A 17,003-nucleotide genomic window follows, 5' to 3' on the forward strand; every position below is an offset into this window, starting at 1 on the left:
GTTTAGAACTTGGCTGTTCAGGTAAAGGCAGTCAAAGCTGTGTGTGTGTGTGTGTGTGTGTGTGTGTGTGTGTGTGTGTGTGTGTGTGTGTGTGTGTGTGTGTGTGGGCAACAACCTGGCAGTAGGTCCTGCACTTACCCCATCTAGGTGGCGGGCAGCGGCTCCTGTGTCCCCTCCTCCAGCATGGCAGCTTCGGCTGTGCGACTCCTCTCTCCTCCTCCAATCGGTCAAATAGGATCGCCTGTCCTTTCAGCCAATCAGGTGATGGGTCTCATGACCTGCATCCTGATTGGCGAGGAGGAGGATTAGTGGGAGCATAGCAAATATTCATTTGCTATTGTCACACGACTGGGTGGGCTCAGAGCGCAGTGCTCTGTGCCTTGAGCCCGCTTTTTTTTTTTCTAATCACGTTCTTAAAAAAATAAAAATGGAATCCATGGTCCGGCACCCTGTATGTAGATCAGGGGGCCGGACGCATGGATATGGGGGGCGACGCCCATGCGCCCCTAAGGCACGGGCCGCCACTGCATCACATCTTATTGAATAAGCCTGAAAATGCCTGTAGGTTTGTGGTGTTTAATATGTTGGGATGAATGGCTTCACATGCAATAATTATATTGTGTTCTGAGAAAATTTCTCTACTATTTTCCTCTGAGTTATGGCCGTTTAGCTCCTAGTATTACATTTTCACAGTGTGATATAAAATAATTTAGTTCCTCTATGTGGATAATTCTGTAATTAAGTGTGTTGTCTGAGATTACAATTAGGACTGTGGCTAACACAAGCAGTTCATTATGTGTAAATGGTATAACAGAGCCAGAGCCGCTTATCTTGGATGTATATCCTCTTGGCTCACCACTGGATTACAAGCACTTGGGTACTGTTTGCTGCAAATAAAACAAATAGTCAAATAAACCCTAATGTGACGAACTGGGGCTCTCATATTAAATAATGCAAAGCAGAAAGCAAACAAAAAGAAATCACAGATTGTTAATGAGTTCACTGAGGGTTATTACAAGGTAATGTTATTTATATAACAGCTGTTCTTCTTTCATTTAAAATTCAATAACCTTTCCGGTGTGAACCTGCAGGCTGACCCCAAGTACCATTACGCAGCTTGTGGCAAAACTAAATGATAATTAAGCAAAATCCCTTATTTCCCTACCTGCTGTTTCCACAAATTTCCCCAATGCATTAACAGGCTAGGGTTGTGCCAGCATGTCTATGATCATAATAGCGTTTATTCAGCATAATAAACTGCGTGGCGCTTGTGCGCCACAATGCAAAATACCTAAAAACTAGGCAGAATAATATATATTTTTCTTACAATCCATAACTGTTAATTTGAGTGGCAACATTGTTGTGTTTTTTCCAAAAAAGTGTAACTTCTCATTTTAGCATATATATTGATTTTCGTTTAAAACGTACCGTAAATAATTTTTTTAAATATGAAGGAAAAAATACATATTAAATGTGATATTAGTAGATTAAGTGTTGTATCTTCATGTCTTTTAATAGCTGAAAATAATAATGTATTTATCATGTGGATCCTAATGTGTCATAGCCCACTGTACTGTATGCCCCCCCCCCCCCACCTTCCCCATCCTTTTTATTTTATGGAGCACAATTTAACTTAAAGGAGAAGTATGGGAATGTAAAAATAGGTAGTACATGCTACCCTCATATCTGCATTGCATTTCTTTCTTTCCCCAGTCCTTTAGTTTTTGCAGAATAGTCTTTTAAAGTGTCCAGAATCTGCCTCGAACAGTTCTTTGTATGCTCTATTCACTCATTCTGCCTTCACAGTATCAATCACGGAAAACCCCTGAACTGGAAGTGTTACCCCATACTTTTGAGCATAGAATTAAGTGTGAAGGTCAGGTGTCCAAACACTTGGCTGTGCAGTGTATCTGTATGTAAAACTAAAATCACTGCTTCATAAATATCTAATTATATAAATGCAGATACATAGTTCAACAATGTACTTCAGAAAATGTAAACAATATGCTTAATATTCGATACATGGCCACGTTCTTGTACCCTAACTGGTTTTCCATAAAACCTAGCTTGGAAATTGGGAGCGTTACTCCTGCACAATATAACTTGTTTTTGAATAACTGTAATTTTGTTCCTATGAAATTGTCAAATTTGGGAGGTTTTTATTCAGGATTTCAATACAATCTAGTCTGGGGGTCTTCACACTGTGGCCAGCAGGCCAGATGCGGTCCTGTAATTGCTTTTTATCCAGCCGCTGGGGCACTATTCTTTCCACTGACACTCCAGAGGGGAACTAGTTCTTCCACTGACATCAAATATGGGGGCACTATTCCTCGGACACCAGTGTTGTAATTTTTTTTACTCCCACCGATACCAGAGTATTTTCTACTCCCACTGGCCACAGCCCCCTAATATATGTCAAGAACGGTAAACTGGTTCTTAGTTTCAAATGTTTGGAGACCTCTGATCTAGTCTGTTGAAATCTCCCAAAGTCTGATTTCCAGCCAAGCTTTGAGAAATATGAATTTATATAGTAACTCTTGAAATGTCTCTCCACCACTATTTTTATGGGGCCTAAGACCAGTTCAATGCTCCGTTATTTCCATCCCATTTGGAATGCTTTAGTACATCCCAGATCTTGCAGTTCTTGATCTTCGTAATACAAAATAACAGAGGTATCAAGCTTTTTTGAAAGATATTGTGCAACAATTCCATTGTTGAGAGTAATCTTACAGTTACATTTATGCTACAATGTTCAGTATGGGAAGCAAATCTTAATATCCAAGTGCCTTTGTCTTTGTCTAGGTGGCCCCATTAACATATTAAGGTGAGCAAGGGTAGCTATAAGCCAACCCTAATGGAAACATCCCACAGAATTATTTTCAGACCTTCTACTCTACCAACTGAATCCACCTGTACCCTTATGTTTCCCTTAATGCAGATGCAGAAGGAAGTATATATGGAGCATATATAGTGACAATGCCTGGTTGTAGCACATACTTATTCACAAATTCTACATCTTTTCAAATCTGTCTTTTTTTTAAACCCAACAATGTCACTACTGCAACCTCCTAATTCTATGACAAAAGACAGTCACCATGGACAGAGTTGAAAATACCTGCCAACTATGAATTGTATACAGTGGTTGTCTGGGCTTTAGTTATTCACTTCAATGACAAAGGCTAGGCCCCTCAATTGATGCCACTAACTACACTTTGACTTGACATAAGTAGGTTGTAAAATTCCAAGTATTGGCATACATTTGCTAATCGGTGTTTAGCATGTATTTTGCATATATGGTGGTGATGCCACATCAATAAAAGATAACATTTAGATGGCATTTTGTGAAACATTTACAGTGAGCCGTGTAGGGTGTTTTACATGAAAATAAAGTTTGCAGTCACCCCATTGTACTGTAAGTATTTTGAAGCTTTTGTGTTTCATGAGGTTACACTGAAGAACCATTTTGTCTACAAATGTCTAAATAACAATCGCACATCTGTGTAAACTTGACTTTACTCGTGTCATAAAAAGTGTGAACTTAATATTCTGTGAATACTTTTACTTTAAGTTGCACATTTAATTTAACATAAAATCACTTGAGGGTTTCATTTCTGGACTACTGTCTTGCTGTGAGTTCATATGAAATTACACCATATTTGTTTTGAATTTAGCAAGGAAGGGGTTTCAACATTAATGCATACCTACCTACACATAAGGCAAATATGTATGAACACACATGCTGCATGTTTATATTGTAATGTAGGCTACTTTTTCTTTTTCTTTTTTTTCTTGCATATACATATTTGCATAGTAGACCTTGCATATAGCAGAACCAACTCAGATATTATGTGGTTACTGAAGTTATACTTTGAGGCGATAACAGCTTGGGGAATCAACCTGTTTTAATTAAGGCAAGCGGCAAAGCGCTGTCCTGGCTTGAAATGCCTTACAGCACAGTTGCATATTCATATCGAATGCTGTAAATCCAATTTAACCTCGTTTAGATATGTCAGCCAAGTTGGCTTAGACAGTGTTTAGTTCTTTTGCCCTTTTCAAACTGTGGCCCACCCTGCTCCCCTACGGCGCAATTATGTAAATTGACCTGTGCAATATAGGTAATTTTAAAGATATAGCTAATTTTTTCAGCCTGCATCACATTTTATATGACAGTTCTAACAAATATACATGTCTACAGCTAAACGGCAGAAATCTATATTCCCCTAAAAGCTTTCTCATGATAAATATAAAACTAGTATAATCAGTATTATGAATGGATGGGGGGGGGGGGGGTTCTGTTGATAAATTTTACAGTGACTGTTTGGCAATTAACATTCAGTTACCATTGGAGATTTGATAGTGAAATATTAACTTTTAGTTTATGGACATGAATCCCTTCATTAGTCTTTTAACATGTAAATGGTAGCAAAGCTGAGTAAAGGAACACTGGCTAGGTTTTCTTATAGCAACCAATAAAAAGTTTTCTTCAGTCTTCATATCTGCAACTTGACTTCAATTGGTCATGTTTCTTTCCTAACATAATATTATTATTATTATACAGGATTTAGAATAGCGCTGACTGTATACGCAGAGCTTAACAACATAAGGGCAGATAGTACAATTACAGTACAATTTTAAAGACAAGTATGGGTTTGGGGGTTTTTCTTCCATCATACTTACCTTGGTGGACTAGTCCGATGCCCCATCTGTCAGCCGATGCCTCTGCACTGAGGACCGAGCGACTGAACATCGCCAATGGCTCGGTTCTCACAGCTCCCAAAGCAGAGAGCTGCCGACTGTCAATTAGCAGCTCTCCGCTCCTCCTCGCTCACTGGAGCGCTGAGCTGTGGAAGGGCGGGGAGCAGCCATCTCGGGCTCTCAGCAGCTCGCTGAGAGGCTAAGACGGGTGTCAGTCCAGGTACCTGGTGGATCCAGACTTCCATTGTCGGGATGACGTGGTGCCTGGACTGATTTCAGCCCACTCTCTGCTGAAAAACTAAACTGCACTCCTGTGACCCATATGAGAAGCCCAGCCAAACAAGCTTTGGCTGGACTTCTCCTTTTAAAACAGTAGGATCAGAGAGCCCTGCTCAGAGCTTACAATCTAAGAGGGAGGGTCAAGAGATACAAAAGGTAATAATTGTGGGGGATGGACTGATTTATAAAATATGCAGTTGTTAGGTGGAGGCTGGATAGATTTCTTTAAAGAGGTGAGTTTTCAAGGGTCCTTTGAAAGTGGACAGAGTAGGAGATAGCTGGACAGATTGAGGTAGAGAGTGCCAGAGGACGGTAAAGACTCTGGAGAAGTCCTGGAGGTGGGCATGGGATGAGGTGACAAGGGAGCACCAAAGTCCATTGTGAAAACACTCTAAAAACTCTACCCGGTGAAGAAAAAAAAAAGTACACACCAAAAAGTTAATAAAAAAAGGGTGTACATATGGTCCTCCAAAATCAAAGGCCCTTGCCCTGATCTCCCTGGGCATTAGGCTCCAGACAAGGACTGGGGTACTTTCACATGGTCCATCTGACTGAAGCCAGATGGACCCCATTCTCTGGGTGGTCTGCCAGAACAGACCACCACCAAGTACTAGGTGGGGCTCCCCCGAAGGGAAACCCCATGAGAGAGGGTGAAATAAGCCAGAAGGCCATGTCCACCCCCTCCCAAGACTTTCAGGGCAGGCCAGAGGACCTACACCCTACTCATCAAATGTGAACTAGTGTACAAACCTGATTACCAAAAAACTAAAAATACATAGTAACAACACAGGACAAACAACATAAACGTGGGGAAAGGGAAAGTGGAGAAAGTGCATATGGTACCATGTGCACGGCCGGCCCTGAGGCCAGGTATAAAAAAAATCCTCTGGTCCTGGCCGAAAGGCCCGGCCCAAGAGGCAGGTGTGTAAAAAGTGTGTGTGGTGCAGTGGCCAAGGTGCCAGCAAAAACTCTGTCGCTGTCACAGTGAGGAATTACGGCACCCCTGGACTGCCACTCCAGGGGCACGTACACCACGGGCTTTCTTCAACCTTGGCCCACAGTCAGACCAGTGCAGCCCTATCCTCACCAGGAAGGCATAGAACTTCGAGAGCTTAGGTAGAGCCCCAGGACTAAAAGGCTCCACCACCTTCATTCCTACCTAATTACATTCGGGAAGTACTAACCGACCCCCCCACCCGGACAGAAAAGGAGGGTCAATTCTCTTTCCTGTAAAATTTACAAGGACAGGAACCACACCAAATCTAGGCAGGAAGGCCAGGGCCTCTCCATCCCCATCTGGAAGAAACCCTTCCGGCTTTCTCTAAAAGAGACCTATTAACGGCCACCAGTTCAGCAGTCCGGTTTTGGCTCTTCCTGATATTAACCATCCAGGTTACTATTACACCAAGTGGATTTGCATAGCCACCGCCACCTCTAGCCTACTGCCATAGATCAGGGACAATAGCACAGCACCACCACTTGGTAAGAACAGATACTACACTTGATCTTAGCAGAGAGCAGGAGGTCTTGAGAGGAATGAAGAGAATGGTTTGGTTGGTATTTTGAGACTAGATTAGTGATGTAGTGAGGGTCGGAGATGTTGTGGATTGCTTTGTAAGTTTATTGTTAGAATCTTTATTTTGTTGGGTGAGCAGAAGCCAGTAGAGGGATTGGCAGGGTGGGGTGGTAAATATATGGTACATTTGAGTGTGAAATATACAAAATGCTACTGATTACATTTAGTACTTTGTAAAAATGGGTTTTGATTTTGCAGTGCTGCTGGATCGCAAGGATCCCAAGGAATCCCAAATGCAAAAAAGCACTTATATATCGTTATCATTTTTTTAAATAAAACTTGTCTTGATGGAGATGAGCTGGGCTCTTCTTCCTTACATGCTATTAGTCTTGCAATCATGAGGATTGTCTGGCTTTTCCACTTCGAGACACTGACCCAGAATAAGTATTCATATTTTTATTTAAAAATGTCGAACAAACCCATCTTATGTCAGAATTCCTTTCTAACTAGAAACTAGTGAAATCCCATGTGAGGTCACCAGCAGATAAAAGTCCTGTTTTAGCTTTGTGTTCTTTAACTTTTTTTTTTTTTTCCTGTGACAGATGAAATAAATTGGCCTGAAAAGGATGAAGCTCCACCCTCTGATGCTCAGGACCTCATTACATTACTACTCAGGCAAAATCCTCTGGATAGATTGGGGACAGGTAACCCGCATTGCTCTTATATTATTCATTCTTTGTAGCATTTGTCTTTAAATTCGGCCCTTGGCACATTTCAGCAATCAGAAGAAAAAGATGTGCTTTAACATATTTGTATAGCTTTTCATTTAGCAGCTCTAAAGCATATTTCCACTTTTGCGGTGAAATTTTAGAAAACCCCACTATTTGTTATGCCATTCAGACATCATGCCTTAAAAAAAAAAAAAAAAAAAAAGTTAAATCAAATATTTCTTCCATTTTAGAGGTTTCCCAGGAGAAGGTGTGGTGGCTGGCTGCAAGGTTTTTAAACGATGTCAGTCTGTCATTTTGTATACAATGCAAGAAGCCCAACCTTTAACCCTTTGTTCATGCAGACAGTGTTCAAATCTAGTTATTTGATAATTGACTATGAAGGTCTCCTTGCGCAGAACATACAGGGTTATTTATGGGAAACACAGCTGCCTTAGGCCCCTGATAAACAAAAAGGACTAGTAGGATTTTTGCTTGTTGGATGGTCCAGAATACAGCACCAAAAAAAGTCATCTGCATTTTTTTTTTTTTTTTAGATTTTCACGCTATGCGAATGGGGACATATAATAATATAAAGTGGGTGTTCTCCTAAATTGGCTCCAAACTTATAAGCACAGTTTGAAGTAAATAAAATCAATAAATTGCAGCACTTTATGAATCTATATAACTTACTAAACACATGGATACATTCATATATAAGTGTCAGCAATGAATATGCAATACACATGTATGCCTACAAAAGTGCCAGAAAATGTGTATATATATTAAAAAAGAAACACAACATACATTTATTAGGCAAGTTCACAGTGAAAGTGATCAAAATGTTTATCAATAAATGCTGAGTGCTTAAATAAGAAAAATAAAATACATTTATTAAAGCAGAGTTCCACCCAAACATGAAACTTCCACTTTAAGGGAGTTGACCCCCTGACATACCACATTTGGCATGTCATTTTTGTTTGGGGGGGGGCCGTACCCTCTTTTCAGAGGGCCCCAGCTCCCACTTCCTCCTGGCGCACCGCGGCACTGGAAGGGAGATCACATCTCCTCCCTCCCTCTCTCTTGGTAATCATCTGGGACACGTCACAGGTCCCAGATGATTACCTGGCCAGTCACGCATGTGCGACGTGGCTCGTGCATGTGCAGTGGGTGAACGGCTGTGAAGCCACGGCCAGGCGCCCACACTTACAATACTGGTGCCAAAGAGAGGAGGGGGAGACAATTGGCGCTTTGCTCCCCCGCATCGTTGGACCCTGGGACAGGTAAGTGTCCGATTAAAAGTCAGCAGCTGCAGTATTTGTAGCTGCTGACTTTTTTAATTTTTTAAAAGAACTCTGCTTTAAGCAAGTTCACAGTGAAAGCGATCAAAAAGTTAACCAATAAATGCTGAGTGCATGGAAAAAATATTGAACCCTATTGCACAAAACGAATCTGCAATGGGAAAAAATATTGTCCTGTATGAAGCAGGTTCACAGTGAATAATATTTTGATAATCCAATATCGTGACTGTATCGGTGCGCCACACAATACTGCGGTCAGTGGATATTCACTCAGAGGAAGTGGGCAGTTAAAGAATTCAAGTGTTACTCTACTCTACTTTGCAATGTCCTTAGTCCTCTTTCTTCATCTACATTGAAGTTCTGGGAAGAAAGTTCCCAGGATGTTTTCCTTGGCTTTCAGCCATGGATTGAAGTGTATCTACAAAGGAATGAACACCTGGCAAGGGTGACATAATGAAGAGCAAGTTAGAGGGAGTAGTCTTTACTTAAAGTTAAAGTTTTTGTTACACTAAAGAGGTTCAAAGAACCCATTTATTAGTTTGTGGGTAAGTGGTGTAGTCAGGTAAGTTGCATATCAATGCTTACGTTCCCAACTTGTTGCTGTAGACCAGGAGTGTCCGACCCGCACGGCTATGACTGCGGTCCAACACAAAATCGTAAACTTAAAAATGTTGATTTTTTTTTCTTTCTTTGATAAAAATGTGTTTACACTTAGTGAAGACATGTGGCCAAAGAAATTTTTTTTTCTTTACATTAATTTTTTATTTGTTTTATCTTCCCAAAGAAAAAGATCCCACTCTTCACAATCACACCTTATACATGCCATCAGTTTATGGCAGCACCTATATTTGTGAGCAACTGTTTTCACCTTGAGAATTTATTGAGAATTACTACTACATCCATCGAACCAGATATTGATGCATTGATGGTGTGTGCACTAGTCACTTTACTGGTTCATTTTTTTTTTGCACCACTAAGTTGGCACTTGGCACTTTATTTCATAGTGGTACTATATTTCTAGCACAGTTGCACTTTGATTTATATATGTTATGACATATTGTTATCTGACCACCTATCTTTTGCTACCATTGTAATTGAGATCAGCACGGTTCATATAGTGGACTATTATCAGTTATAATTCATGTTCTAGCACTTTATTTTATATTTATTTGCTATGGATCTATTGAGCTCATTGAACCTTTACATATTGATCTTGGAAGGTGTTTATAGGAATGTGATGTAAAGCTTGCTTTCCTTCTAAAAAATAAAGTTCTGTTACTCTATGCAGTAAATAAAGAGAGTGTGCACAAATATAAATAATGTCCAATGTAGGCAGTAGTTGTAGGCCATTACTGCACACCATGGACATGATTTGTCTGTTCACACTTACCAAACGCCTAACTTTGCTGCAGAACTCTTATTGGCTAACCAAAATAGCTCTTTGCTAGCTTGTTCTGGACTCCTCCACATTACTGCCATTGCCACTTTTCCACTTGGTATTGACATATGCTGTCATACCTTTTTAGAATATGAGGCAACTATGGCCACACCTAAGTGCAGATTTTGCCATAGGAGTGCCCTCCCTTTCTGATCACATGTTTAGTATGCAGTGTCTAAGGAGCTGTCGCAAAGCAGGGAGTGTTCTGAAGAGTTCTTTGCCCTACTTACCATATCCTCATTCATCACAGAATAAATGTCCGATTGCCCAATTACCATATGATGAAGTTAATACACTAAAAACAAAAATCAAAGTGCATGATGGAACACGAACTACCACCAGAAGGTCAAGGTGAAGACTCCCCAGATAGTTGAGTTCATAAAGAAAAAGCAGGACTCCTACTCTTCAGTTCTTACGACATGTGCCCAGATGCACCAACTGGGCACAGATCTTAAGAACAGAAGAGGAAAGCTGTTCAGTGGAAGGCTTGGAGTCACTAGGGATACTTAGAGCCTGGATCTTGGAACCATTATAGAGGAGAGGGATATTCCAAGGAAGGATTACCAGTCCCATATTAAAGCCTGATCCTAAGGTGAGAGTTCTGTAAGCACTGAGGTGGTTGGTGAAAGCACAACAGTTTTTGATTTTCAACAGAGAGGAACTAAACATTATATTGGAATAAATCACTTGGACACTTACCAGTTTATTGAACTTTTCACATGCTCTGGTTTATTATTTATTTATGCATAGAATATGTTGATTTATATTATTTATAACTTTTAACCACTGAATATATGGTATGAAGGGTGTATGTTAATTTCATACCGAAGCAACAGAGGAATTGCACACCACCACTTACATCCTTAAAAAACCTTCTGTGTGCTGCCCCCCCCCCCCCCATTACTCACCCGAGCCCCTTCTCAATCCAGCAATGCGCACGGTACACCACAATGCCCCAATAGCCATCAGCTAGCTATTGGGGGCAGCCGTCATGGGACACTAGAAGAGAAGAATCAGGACTGCTCTGTGCAATACCACTGTACAGAGCAGGTATGTATAACATTGTTGTTTAAAAAAAAGTTTTAATATCACTTTAAATAAAATAAGGTGCTCATAAACACAGATGCTAAGCATCTGCTGAGTGCTGGGAAGCCACAATATAGGTAAATGAGGGACATTTAAAGCCACTTGCTAGGGTTGAAAGTGAATATTGCAACAGAAAATGTTTTTATTTTATTTTATTTTTTTTATCTTTTAAGGGGCGATGATTCTTGTTTTTACTCCTTGCTGGCGTTCTGTCATTTTAATTTCCTTTCACTTCTGCTTTTTCTATGGGATTCTCCCTTACGCTATCCAAATGAAAACAAAAAAAAAAAAAACACTTTGCAAATTGTAAGTTGCAGCTCCAAAAACACTCAACATCCAAAAATCCCATAGTTTATCCTTGTGCCTGTTCACACCTGAGCGTAGTGTTGCATGAAGCTTGTAGCTTCTTTTGAGAGCTTCAAGCACTTTTGGCACCAATAGACTTCAATGGGAGTTTCCTAGTAACTCATTTTCCATTGGCTAAAAATAATGTATAAAAAAGCTCAAGCCTCAGATGCCCGCAAAAAACACACATACAAATGCTCAAGAAAAAAGAACAAGTCTGGAAAAACAACAGGAAAGATACTCATCCCAAGTACGAAGGCAGCCTTAGCATTGTTAGATCAACAACAAATAATTCTCCTTTAGTTACTATGGTTTAATTAAACAAAGTTCATCTTTTTTTTTTTTTGCTGTACAGATTTTGCTTGAAAAAGCATAACTGTTTTAAATGAAAGCTTGGCAGTATCACACCATGATGCTTGTTTTAATAAAGGGAAATTAGCTATTGTGAGTGCTAGGGTAGCGTACGAACATATGCTACCAATAATCTGTTCAAATAGATTAGATGTACAAATGCAACGTTATCAAAAAAGATGTGATGTTTCCACTGCACATATCTCAGGCCCCCTCATCTCTTTGGGCTGTGACAACATGCAAGATTGATTTTAATCACTGGTTAACTAGAGATTTAACCTGCAGCCAGTGACCTCATTTTTTTTTTACAAAAAAGCACCTGTGAACAAATGTCTCGTTAACCAACAACTACCGTGTAGCTATGGTGTTACTGTTTATACAGTATTGGCTCTCTAAAGTTTCTGATGGTGATCTCCCATAAGGGTCCATTCACACTTCAATGTGTGCGTTGAGCACAAAAATGCATATGTTGGCATGCTGTGTTGTGTTTTAACATGCTCTACATTGTGCTGTAAATATTTTTTCTTTAACTTCACAAATCTTATTTGTAAAGGAAACTTTTTTTAGGGACATGTTGTATTCCTGCATTTATTCACATTGCAGTGTGCGTACATGCTTTTTTATGCAATATGTCACTTTGTGCAGTGTTTTTCTACTTTTTTCAGCATCTGTGCAATGTGCTGGTGTGAACTGCTCCTAATTATTTCACTTTGCTTTTACAATCTAAGAGCCCTGATATGCATTGATTAGAGCATGTCATATGGTGGGACTCGACCATAGGTGTGTGAAGGGGGTGTGCTTCGGGCATACCCTAATCACCCCGTGTGCACACAGATTCCCCCTGCTGATTTTTCACCAAAGCTCCTAAAAAAAAAAATGTAAAAAATAATAAAAAAATATAAATAAAATTTGAATAAATACAAAAATAAAAAATAAATAACTACTGACATTGTCCACTGCCCACTACTGACGCCAACCTCTGCCCTTCTGACGCATCCACTTTTCTACTGACACTCTCTATTACCTTAATATATATAAATATATATATATATATATATATATATATATATATATATATATATATATTAGGGTAATGGACGGTGTCAGTAGAAAAGTGTTATATATATATATATATATATATATATATATATATATATATATATAGTGTGTGTTTGTATACAAATCTATATAATGTAGGGAGACTCATTATTTTATTAACATTAACCATGCCGTCTGTCAGTGTACTGAGCGGTGATATTTTATCACTGCTTAATAAACTGACATCTCTGTATTTCTGTGAATTTCTGGTACTGTAATCTCGTAAAGTCTCACGAGATTCCAGTGTCAGGGGCCGTTCTCCACTGTTGGAAGCGTTTCTAGATCGCTTCACTCCTCCAAAAGTGAAGCCATCTACTCTGCTTCATAAACAGGCATACTGACAAAGTATAATATATATAATATGCATGTGTGAGTTTCGAGGTGCAAACGCTAATGCAGTAGGCTGTGCACACCTATGGACTTGACCTTCATGTTAGTCATTGTAGCAGGCCAGAATACAGTAAGGACAGAGGTGTTTTGTCTGTCATTTTATGGAAGCTGACCAACATCAGACCAAAAAACTATGCTGCAGCTATTTGGAGCAAAAAAATAAAAACACTCTTTTTGAAGATTTTATATCTCCTGAACAGGGCTGTAGAATACAAATAATATGCGGCACCCATTGTCTCTACTCCCACTAGTCTCTTCTATGCTCCACAAATTTTAAGAAATGCTGTTATAGCAACTTCAGGTGCTCACTGTCAAAACAGATCAGAATTACATTTCTGTCATAGAAACTGCACAGGACACATCTGAAACAGGAACTTTCTTTATTGCAGAGTCGCCAATAACAGTTTTGCATGAATACACAGTTTGTCTAGTAGTCTGGCATCTTCTTTTAGTTATTTTTATGAAAGAAATGTACTCCATATTAGTCAATATTTGATTGAGACAGGAGTACAGTGCCAGAAAATGGAAATCTCCAAATTAGTAGTGAAGTTTGGATTTTTTGACAAATGTGCACAGGAATGTAATGTGTGCATCTGAAGTATGTGCTAACCATTGTCTGTTTTATATTGGTAATGGTTAAGCCTAATTTTTCATTAGAAGGTTCCCCATCAGAGTCCCCTTGCCCAACGCGTGTCGATGCAAGGGGTTAATTTGTATCTTCCTCGGGGGGATTTCCCAGGGGGTGATTGATATCACAGCAACCACTGAATCGCATGAATTACATTGGAGCACTTTTGACCTTTTTTTGATTGTACAGCACATTGAAGCACTTTTTCTCACATATATATAATATATATATATATATATATATATATATATATATATATATATATATATATATTATCATATACATATTATTGTAATAGGATTTTTTAGTTTGGTTCACCATCATATTGTTTTTAGGATTTTGATTGCTTTTTTTCTCACCATATGGACGTTTTATCATATCCCGCATGAAAGCACTTTATTTTGAATATTGTTTGTAAGTTAGCACGTTATCACTTTATTGCTGTTGACATATAACACATCTTTACATTTTTTAATTTCACTATTTGGATTTTATGTTTGAAAGCGCAGTGTACTTTAGAATATTGGATGATCTTGGCATGGTTTGAGACATATGCAACGCTAGCTGCTGATTCAAAATAAGAGTGTCATTTGAGAGACCCGATTTGCACTTTTAGTATAGAGGTGGCTCAAAGGACATTACATTGTTTGTTGAAGTAATGGAGGGGCCCTGCGTGGCTCCAAAACCTTGCCGGATGTGTACCATGTGACCATGTAAATAAAGCTTTGGACCCTTCTGAGGAATCCTTGGTTTGCTGATGACATTTCACCATTCAGATTGTGGCCTGTGGTCATTACAGCACCCAGCATTATTACAGCCATTTCCATGAATGTGTGCATAGGGAGTATTGTGATAATTCTCCCTTACATCAGGGTCCCCCTTACAATGAGAGTCCCTCTTACATCCGGTTGAACCAGAAACCATAGGCAGCATATGCTGAACTCAATCTGTGCACATTAACATCCTCCTTATGTCAAGGCCCCCATTAGAGTTCCCCCTTATATCGGGGTCCCCATCACATTATGTGCCGCTGACCCTAGCCATGGCCCGGATAAAATCTTGTAGTGGCCGTAGTTTGGAGACCCCTAGTTTTGGCCCAAGATGATCTGAGCAGTGATTATTAGATCCAGAGGTGCGTGTCTACAATAGGAATCATTTATGGCTATTTGATGAGATCAGCCTATGAATGGAAAGCATAGTGATTGATAAGCTCTTTGATCCGTCCCCTGTTTGAAAGGCTTTGTATTCTGTAACCCAGCATGATGAACAGTTTAATTAAAAGTGAAAAAAGCATGTTGTGTTAGTGTAAATATTATGATTACTTAATAACCAGGTAACCTTCACGCTCCACTCAGCCATCTATCTAATGATGAAAGGTAGCTAGGCACAGTTTGATGACAACAGTCAAGCTTTTTTTATTTTATTTTATTTTTTTTAAATAAGGTAGTACAAAGTGTCCTATCCAACAGCAATTCATCAGAATTACACTTTCAGTAATCTGACATCAGTAAATATGGTTTACTGCCTATTACTCATTTGCATTTTACAAATTGTCTTCAACATACCACTGATAGCATTTATTTATTAGATTTCTTTATTATTTATTAGATTTCTTGTAAATATTTGTTTCATAAATGGATAAATAACATAATTTATCAATGCTAAAAGAGTACGAACTATTCCTACATCCACAATATCATCTGATGACACCTAAATCTGACCACCTTTCCTGATCTCCTCCTTTTTTGGCCACTGCAAGGAATATATCTTCTATTCAGCTCCAAATGGAGTGTCCTATTTTTGTACATCATTTCTGTTTGTTTTGGTCAGGACTAAAAAAATTGTTTTTAAAATTCCCTTTGCTAAACCATGTTAACATTAAATATTTCATGTTTATATTTTGTAGCTTTAGCCAGTAGGTAGAGCTCTCTGCTGCTTTTCTTTTATATCTCCCTACATCATGCTAAAAAAAAAAAAAACAGCCTGTTTACAGACCTCTGTAGCTTACACATAAATGTACATAACTCACATAGTAAAAGTCATAGGAGTAGTCCATCCCACATTAGACTGCTCAGTAGAAAAATTCCCATCGGACAGTTTGTGTCTGAAAGCGGGCAGTGTTTATCTTGATATCTAATTAGCGGCAATGCTACAACACAAACCCCCAATGCTGGGAATCCTCAATTTTATATTTAGGGCTCATTTTGTATTTGTTTTTATAGTTTGTAATCAGTTTAAATCATATAAACTGACCAAAGGAAATATTCATATTAACCCAAAGCCATTATTGTTCCCCTCTAAATACTTGTCCTTGTTCATGCATCACCCTTCTCCCTTCTTTACACATACAAAGTTCAAGTTTACATTGGAGGACATCATTTCTCCTTAATGAAATGTGTACTTGAAAAAAAAAGAAAAAAAAAAAGGAAGCTATTTATACAAATAAGCGTTTAAAGATTAATTCAAGGTATGCTAGATTTTTTATATGACCAAGGCAACTGTATATACCATGAAAAAATATTGTGGTGCCCGGATTTACCGTACTATAGTTTACAACTATTTAGATTAATATTAATGTAGTGATTACTTCAACCTTTCACCAAGTAGCATCAACAGCATGGCGCAGTCCATGCAACCACAAAAACTGCATATAAGAATAAAAGAAGGGCAAGGCCTTCCAAAGGGGTCGTAATAATGGAACACTACGGGTGAGTTGATTAAATTTTATTAGAAAAAAACGCACCATAATATGAAATATGACAAAATGACAAAAATAGCGGTCTGAGTATAACCTTCCAGAATATTAAAAAGACAACTTTGTCATTTAAAAAGAGGAATTACAGCTGCACACACATCCACACAATCAGACATACACACAGCTCAAAGGATGATAATTGATTGAAGTATTGTTGATCAATATATTGTATATACTATCATCCTCCTTGCTAATTAAGCAGTGGATTGTGACCATCTTGAACAGGATATAAAACTATGAACTGATTTAAATGTGGATGCGCATAATCAAACAGGTAGGAATATCTTGGGCCATCCTAGATCATTAGTATAAGTTGTCAGTCCAGAGTTCATCTGCGGCACTATGCATTAGGGGCTCTCATTTGTCTACTAGAGGCACCGGTGGCTTAAAGTGGTTGTATAGTCTTCTTTTTTT

At 38.8% G+C, this 17,003-nt stretch overlaps 1 protein-coding gene across 6 annotated transcripts in view; it reads left to right on the forward strand.

Moving 5' to 3' along the window:
- Positions 1-17,003, forward strand: part of MAST4 (microtubule associated serine/threonine kinase family member 4) — an 831,319-nt gene that overhangs the window by 772,545 nt on the left and 41,771 nt on the right. For all 6 annotated transcript variants that reach the window (XM_077462654.1, XM_077462655.1, XM_077462658.1 and 3 more), the window contains one exon: positions 7,093-7,194. In XM_077462654.1, coding sequence (XP_077318780.1) covers positions 7,093-7,194 — 102 coding nt within the window. The remainder of the gene's footprint in view (positions 1-7,092; positions 7,195-17,003) is intronic.

This window comes from Lithobates pipiens, unplaced genomic scaffold (genome assembly GCF_037356315.1).
Source record: "Lithobates pipiens isolate NorthernLeopardFrog02 unplaced genomic scaffold, aLitPip1_a1.2 Scaffold_3, whole genome shotgun sequence".
In the NCBI taxonomy this organism is placed as follows: Eukaryota; Metazoa; Chordata; class Amphibia; order Anura; family Ranidae; genus Lithobates; species Lithobates pipiens.